This window comes from Paroedura picta, chromosome 6 (genome assembly GCF_049243985.1).
Source record: "Paroedura picta isolate Pp20150507F chromosome 6, Ppicta_v3.0, whole genome shotgun sequence".
NCBI classification, from domain to species: Eukaryota; Metazoa; Chordata; class Lepidosauria; order Squamata; family Gekkonidae; genus Paroedura; species Paroedura picta.
Genome location: NC_135374.1, coordinates 5,843,464 through 5,851,456, shown reverse-complemented (window position 1 = coordinate 5,851,456; position 7,993 = coordinate 5,843,464). Strand labels below are relative to the sequence as shown.

The 7,993-nt window shown below is 49.4% G+C and overlaps 1 protein-coding gene across 1 annotated transcript; it reads right to left on the bottom strand.

Annotated features, from left to right (window-relative positions):
* Positions 1-506: 506 nt before the first annotated feature.
* Positions 507-3,307, bottom strand: LOC143839380 (mid1-interacting protein 1-B-like). Its single transcript, XM_077341286.1, has 2 exons — positions 2,742-3,307; positions 507-830 (listed from the first exon to the last, which is right to left on the bottom strand). The coding sequence occupies exons 1-2, from the start codon at positions 3,144-3,146 to the stop codon at positions 822-824; spliced, it is 414 nt and encodes a 137-aa protein (XP_077197401.1). The 5' UTR covers positions 3,147-3,307; the 3' UTR covers positions 507-821.
* Between the last annotated feature and the right edge of the window lie 4,686 nt (positions 3,308-7,993).

The following is a 7,993-nucleotide window of genomic DNA, read 5'->3' as shown; positions in this document are numbered from 1 at the left end:
GGTTTTTAAACAGAGGCTGGGTAGCCATCTGACGGAGAGGCTGATTCTGTGAAGGCTTAAGGGGGTGGCAGGTGACAGTGGATGAGCGATTGGGATGTGAGTGTCCTGCATAGTGCAGGGGGTTGGACTAGATGACTCATGAGGTCCCTTCCAACTCTATTATTTTATGATCGGCATTTCCCTGGGCATCCAAGAAAGGGCCACGAGAGCCAAGAACCGGCATGATCCCTTCTGCCTGCCGGCTCACCATCTGCCCAAGTTCACAGAATCAGAACAACATAGCAAAATAAAGTTTTCGTCCAGTGGCAAATTTAAGACCAACCAAGTTTTATTCAGGGTATAATCTTCTTTGTGCAGGCATGTTTCTTGCGTCCGCTGAAGTGTGCATGCACAAGGCAGCTTATACTTGGAAGAAAAATTGGTTGGTCTTAAAAGTGCCCCTGGACTCAAACATTGTTCCATAATAATAATTACTATTGTCAGCAATAAAAATACCAAAAAGTTCCTTAAGAAAAACAAACCGTTTTATTAGTTCTCTGGGCTTATTACCCAGTGTTAATAATACACCCGCAGGTACAAAAAAAGCTTTATTTTTTTATAAATTACATGTGACTTTCAACGACAGAAACATCAGAAGGAGCACCAGAGTCCACCGGTGTGAATTCCTTCTTATCCCTCAATGTCCAGGCTGGAAATGTTCAGAAAGAACGGCTGTGGGCACAACCCTGTCTGGCAGGCAGGCGATCCAGACCTCTGGGTATCGGCCGCTTAGACAATTTCTTCACAGAATACATTCCAGGAGACACCTGACAGGCGTAGCCTCAGAGGCCCTGTGAAAAGAATCACAAGAGGAAGACATTAAGTTTGTTGCAATATGCAAGGTCTTCAGTGTGCGTAATGTAACATCATAGGAAGAATATCATGCACAAAAGGAGTTATGTAGTTAACATATTTAGCTAAGACACTTCCTTCTGTTTTCCACATTATCTCCTCCTGCATCCTGATTGGTCTTGGGAAAGGTTTGCTCCTTTGAGTACATTTCCTGCCTACTTTCCCTCCTGAACCTTTAGTCAGTTAGACAGTTAGGACTATCACTCTCCTCTTTTACTTACAACGTTGTTTCTCTGCGCAATCAGACTATTAGATCCTTTTAAACCATCTGCACTGAGCTTCTTTACATATCTAAATTCTGTCAACAAATTTCCAGTCAATTGCTGCTCTAATTATACATCATATCCATCTCACTCTATTTGGTTGTATTAATTTTATATTTATATCTCACCCTTCCTTAGTCAGCTTGGGGTGTGTGTGTGTAATATCAGGGTATCCAGCATCCAATTTCAATAAATTATCAATATACAATAAAAAGTCTATAAAATGCTATTAAAAGCCAAATTCTCATCATGATTACAATCTTACTGCAGGGGTTAGCTGATGTGAGCGTCCTGCATAGTACAGGGGGTTGGACTGGATGACCTAGGAGGTCCCTTCCAACTCTATGATTCTATGATTCTAAATTCCGTCTAAACATCCTGAAGAAGTTCCTGATAGTTAGAACGGTTCCTCGGTGGAACTGGATTCCTCGCGAGGTGGTGGGTTCTCCATCTTGGGAGATTTTTAAGCAGAGGCTGGAGAGCCATCTGACGGAGAGGCTGATTCTGTGAAGGCTCAAGGGGGTGGCAGGTGACAGTGGGTGAGCGATGGGGTTGGGAGTGTCCTGCCTAGTGCAGGGGGTTGGACTAGATGACCCAGGAGGTCCCTTCCAACTCTATGATTCTATGTCTATGATATTTGTGCTGATTTTGTTTTGGAGGACGGTTTTCAGATAGGGAGGTCAGCTTCATGCTATTTCATAGCTTCAACCATAGACTTGGCAGAACAGTTCTCTCATACAATCCTGCTGGAATTGCTTGAAATCCCAGAGGGCCCGGATCTCCCTAGGGGAGCGTTCCACCAGGCTGGGGCCAAAATGCCCTGGCCCTCACTGAGGCTAGTTTTACCACTTTGGGGCAGAATTTGATCACTGGGCCTCCATGCTCTTTGGGCCGCATAACAGAAGAGGCAATCCCGTAGACCAAATGACCTTCACTCCTTTAACCATGAAACAGGTCAAGGAAAAACAAAACAGAGGAACGAGGGAATGACCCTGCTCAAACCCCTCAGAGATTATGGACTCCTGAAGGGGAAGATTTGAGGTCAGGGGGAATCTCCGGATTATTTTGCCTAACCGAATATTCTTTGCTCCTTCAACTGAGGAACAGTTCAAGGTAAAATGAAACGAAGGAACGACCACGGTCAAACCCATCAGAGATTAGGGACTCCCAAAGGAGATTTGAGATTACGGGGGAATCTCCAGATCGTTTCGCCTAGCCAAATGTCCTTCACTCTAGCTGAGAAACAGGTCAAGGAAAAATAAAATGAAGGAATGAGGGAATGACCATGTTCGACCCCCTAAGAGTTTATGGACACCCAAAGGGGAAGATTTGAGATTTGAAATGATCTCCAGATCATTTCGCTCAGCTGAACGTTCCTCGCTCCTCTGAGAAACAGGTCAAGAAAAAATAAAATGAAGGAATGAAAGAAAAATGTTTGCTCCTTCTGTGAAGGAATTATCATTGCTTGAAGAGGGTCAATCCTACTTTCTATCAGCAAAAAAAAAGTGGTCAAGCAGTTTCGTAGACCTGAGAAAGCAGAGAGGAAAGAAGACTTTCTGGGAAATGCACCATGGGACTGTCGCTCACCTTTCCAGCTCCGCACCAGCTGAGAGACACCAGGCCCGGGTTGATCTGCCCCACAATCTGGTTGTACCGGGAGGTCACCGTCTTGGCCCTCTCGGTGAGCCTTGTGAGCACCCGGCACAAGCCCGAGACGTGATAGTAGAAGAGCCCTTCGAGGTCGGCTTCCTCTCGGCCCTCCGGGTCTTTCGGGCCGGGGGCGGCAGGTGAGGTCCAGGTGGCCAGGGACGAGAGGCCTCCCTCGGCCGTCTGCTTGAGGGACTTGAGCCGGGCGTACGATTCGTACAGGTCTCCGTCCCCCAAGCCCGCTTCCGACCCGCTGTCGCATTCGTCCAAGGAGACCTCTCGGAGGAGGCTGGGGAACAGCACGGTCTGTTCCATCTTGTTCACGGCGGAGAAGTACCCTTCCATGGCTTTCCTAGGAGGATTTTCGGGGCCTTGCAGGCAGCTGGACAAGCGGAACCTGGTAGCGGAGAGAGGTTAGGAGTCCCAGATCCGCCGACAGCTATTTAAGGAGCAAGACCGGAGGGGGGGTTAGTCCCTCCGATGAAACTGTGCCAATTTGAAACACTCCTCTTTTGTGGCTCAGACGGCCACCCTTTCCCTACCCACCCGGAGGTCAACGGCCGAACTATTTACAGATTGCAAATCTTCTCAAAATAGGTCTGAACTTTGTCCCTGTGCTGGGACCGAGTAAAGCCACGCTCCCTGGCACTCAATCCATGGCCGGCTGACCCGTGCCGAGCAAGAGAACAGACGCTGATGCAACCGCCTAACAGCTGTAAACCAAATATTTCGTAAAGCTGCAGAAATCGGGGTGCATGCAAGCCGTGAAGGAAAATTACCTCTTGGTGTGGGGGTTAAGTGCGGCAGCCTCTGCTCCGGCGAGCCGGGTTTGATTCCCCGCTCTGCCCGTGAAGCCGGCTGGGTGATTTCAGGCGAGTCACAGTCCTCTTAGAGCTGTTCTTGCAGAGCAGTTCTCTCAGAGCTCTCTCAGCCTCATCTCCCTCACAAGGTGTCTGTTGCAGGGAGAGGAAGGGAAGGCGATTGTCGGCTGCTTTAAGACATCTTTGGGTACTGAAATCAGGGTATAAAAACTGACACTTTTGCTTCTTCTCATGGAGGCCCTCTGAGTGAACATCCTCCAAATTTTTTTCTCCTGCAATCCTAGTTTAAGGACTCATAGGGACCCCTAGCAGCAGATGAGAGGGGACATGATAGCCCTCTTTAAGTATTTGAAAGGTTGTCACTTGGAGGAGGGCAGGAAGCTGTTTCTGCTGGCTGCAGAGGAGAGGACACGCAGTAATGGGTTTAAACTTCAAGTACAACGATATAGGCTAGATATCAGGGAAAAGTTTTTCACAGTCAGAGTAGTTCAGCAGTGGAATAGGCTGCCTATGGAGGTGGTGAGCTCCCCCTCACTGGCAGTCTTCAAGCAAAGGTTGGATACACACTTTTCTTGGATGCTTTAGGATGCTTAGGGCTGATCCTGCGTTGAGCATGGGGTTGGACTAGATGGCCTCTATGGACCCTCCCATTCTAGGATTCTATGGGTCTAGTTCAGCTGTGGGATGGGCTGCCTAAGGAGGTGGGGAGCTCCCCCTCACTGGCAGTCTTCAAGCAAAGGTTGGATACACACTTTTCTTGGATGCTTTAGGATGCTTAGGGCTGATCCTGCGTTGAGCAGGGGGTTGGACTAGATGGCCTCTATGGACCCTTCCAACTCTATGAGTCTATGAAAGAGACACAACCGGCACTGTTGCAATGGGACACTCTTCCCAGAGGTAGTCAGAACTTTGGAACCAACTGGCAGCTTCTTTTATTTGTCCTGGTGGTCTGCAACCTACACAAATACGAAGATTCCCCTCCAATAATCACAGTGTGAAGACCCCTGAACCATACACCACCCAGGGACCCATAGTACCTGCTACACGTGGTGCTAGGTTGAACTTCCTCTGCTTTGCATAGTTTTTATTTCATTTCTGATTTGGAATAATAGACTAATACAGTACAGCACACCCGGTCTTTAAATACACAGATGCGGTCTCAACTGGTGGTGACCGACCAGGGAAGAGGTCAGAGCTTACAACTTGATGAAAACCTTGTCTCAGTGGGCCACAGCAATGAAAGGGCCACAGTCTGTGTTAAGGTTTATTAGGGGAAAGATTGAGAATTAAATACCCGGCGTCAGAAGAGGTTTTGTTGATACTGGGGCTACCGACAGAAACCGTCTACTCTGCTCAGCCACTGGAATCAACTAGGGATTGGAACTTGTTTCCTAAAAAGGGAAGACAAAAACATTGGGGGATTGTAGGGGGGAGGGACAAGACAAGGAGGTAGGAGGCTGCCATGTAGAGGATGGAGCACAGTTGTTCCCTCTTGCCTCGGAGGGACGGACCAGAACCAATGGGATGAAATTAATTCAAAAGAAATTCCGTCTAAACCTCCGGAAGAAGTTCCTGACAGTCAGAGCGGTTCCTCAGTGGAACAGGCTTCCTCAGGAGGTGGTGGGTTCTCCATCTTTGGAGATTTTTAAACGGACGTTGGATAGCCAACTGACGGAGAGGCTGATTCTGTGAAGGCTCAAGGGGGTGGCAGGTGACAGTGGATGAGGGAGAGGGTTGTGAGTGTCCTGCATAGTGCAGGGGGTTGGACTAGATGACCCAGGAGGTCCCTTCCAACTCTATGATTCTAAGTGATGAAGGAATATAAATTGGTGGTCCCAGTTCAGAACAAGGTGGTAGACCCTATAACATGTATTGTTTTATGGACTGTTTGAAGCTGCTCCAAGACAGCATGTTGGGAAGGAGCGGGGTAGACATTGAAAAATGAACAAAATGAATTTAAAATAATAAGGGCTTCCCCAAGGGGTGGATGAGTGACTGATTTTGGACCGGCGGTTGGGAATTCCTTTTCACACAAGAATGGAATGAAATCAATTTAAAAGAATTTTCGCCTAAACTGAGAGAGTGGTTTCTCAGTGGAACAGGCTTCCTCGGGAGGTGGTGGGTTCTCCTTCTTTGGAAGTTTTTAAACAGAGGCTGGAGAGCCATCTGACGGAGAGGCTGATTCTGTGAAGGCTCAAGGGGGAGGCAGGTGTCAGTGGATGAGCGATACGGTTGTGAGTGCCCTGCATAGTGCAGGGGGTTGGACTAGATGACCCAGGAGGTCCCTTCCAACTCTATGATTCTATGATTCTAAATTCCGTCTCAACATCCGGAAGAAGTTCCTGACATTTAGAGCGGTTCCTCAGTGGAACCGGCTTCCGCGGGAGGTGGTGGGCTCTCCATCTTTGGAGATTTCAAAACAGAGGCTGGAGAGCCATCTGACGGAGAGGCTGATTCTGTGAAGGCTCAAGGGGGTGGCAGGTGACAGTGGATGAGCAATAAAGTTGTGAGTGTCCTGCCTAGTGCAGGGGGTTGGACTAGATGACCCAGGAGGTCCCTTCCAACTCTATGATTCTATGATTCTAAATTCCGTCTCAACATCCGGAAGAAGTTCCTGACAGTCAGAGCGGTTCCTCAGTGGAACAGGCTTCCTCGGGAGGTGGTGGGTTCTCCTTCTTTGGAAGTTTTTAAGCAGAGGCTGGAGAGCCGTCTGACGGAGAGGCTGATTCTGTGAACTTAGGCAGATGGTGAGTGAGTGGGCAGAAAGGACTGTGTCTCTGCTTGGTTCTTGTGGCACTCTTTTCAATTCCCAGGGAAATGCCAATCGCCACTTTAGGATCCGAAGGTGAATTTCCTCCACGCCAGACTGGCCAGGAATTCTGTTTTTTGGGGAGGGGGGGGAGCATCATCTGGGCAAGGAATTGGGCTCACTGTGGGTGGGCATGTAGTTGTGAGTTTCCTGCCTTCTGCAGGGGGTTGGACTAGATGACCCTGGAGGTCCCTTTCAACTCTATCATTGTATGATTCTATGATTCTCCTTTGCACGGCCCAGTCAGTCACCTCTTTATGGTCTCCAGCATGACCGGGACTTTCTTTGGGCTAGACTGGGCTCAGAATAGAACGGTGTTATATTGGGATAATACTTGACCCCGATGGGGACTTGAGCAATCTGGCCGTCTTCCAGCGAGGCAGGGAGAGGCAAGGACAGACGGATGGCCTCAATCCTCAGCCACTTGCGAAAGCCGTCTAGCCAGAGCGTGGCAGGGGGGTGATCTATTCCTATTTGGGGAAGGGCAGGTCCATGTTCCCTGCCCCAGATGTCGGAGACCGAACTGATGATGAGCACGACTTGGCTGAAGGACAACCACATCAGAGAGTCTGTTCAGCCCAAGGACGACAAACGCCTTAAAGTAGAGACAGGAAGGGAACCCCCAGACCCAGAGAGAAGGGAAAGAGGACTGCAACACTTTTCTTGGACGCTTTAGGGTGCTTAGGGCTGATCCTGCGTTGAGCAGGGGGTTGGACTAGATGGCCTCTATGGCCCCTTCCAACTCTAGGATTCTGTGATTCTATATTCCTGCGCAGTCAGAACAGTTTTATCAGTGCCGTGGCGAGCCCAAGGCCACCCAGCTGGCTGCATGTGGGGGAGTGCAGAATCGAACCTGGACCGGTCTCATTCTACACGGGGGAGGGTGAGATCGATTGGACAGTGGCATGATTTTTATGACCTCCCAGGGACCACTCTGAACATTCCTGCACAATGGTATACCCTCCCACAGATTGGTCTGGCTGCACCTGCTTCAGGATAGCAGAACACCCCCGAGGAGAGGCATGGTGCTTTAGGAACAAAAGGCCACTTCCAAGCCTTGGTGTTCCAGGTTCTGCCAGAAGGTTTCAACCTCCGGCTTTCTTTATGCATCTCTCCAGTTTGCCACCTTTGCTGCCCTACCTCTGTAGCCCTGGGCGCCCTGCAGCCTAAAGCAGGGACGGCTCCCTATTGAAGAGACTGGAGCTGCCGTTCTTAGCCAGGTTTTGTTAGAGCAACTGAAGCCCCATAGCTCTGAGCGACATCAGAGCCCTTCCAGCACTGGCACAGAATCAGGTGGCACTACAGGTGAGCCATGGGCCCTTGCTTTGCTCCTGCACGGTTGTACAGTGCACAAGAGTTTGTCCCACCCAGTTTTTCTTCTCATAACATCTCCACCTGCAGCTCTGCAGTTGTCCACCTCTGTGGGATTCTTGATTCTTCCTCTACAAGGCCAGGATCTCACCAACTTCGCGATGCAGACACAAGCCTGGTTCAGCTATAGGGCAGATGCCGGAAATGTCAGAATGAAGCACACGCCTTTGAATTGGGGAAGGGAGCAGTGT

Bases quoted from the DNA above. Each gene is read 5' to 3' on its own strand.
- LOC143839380 (XM_077341286.1), bottom strand. From the start codon at position 3,146: ATGGAAGGGTACTTCTCCGCCGTGAACAAGATGGAACAGACCGTGCTG.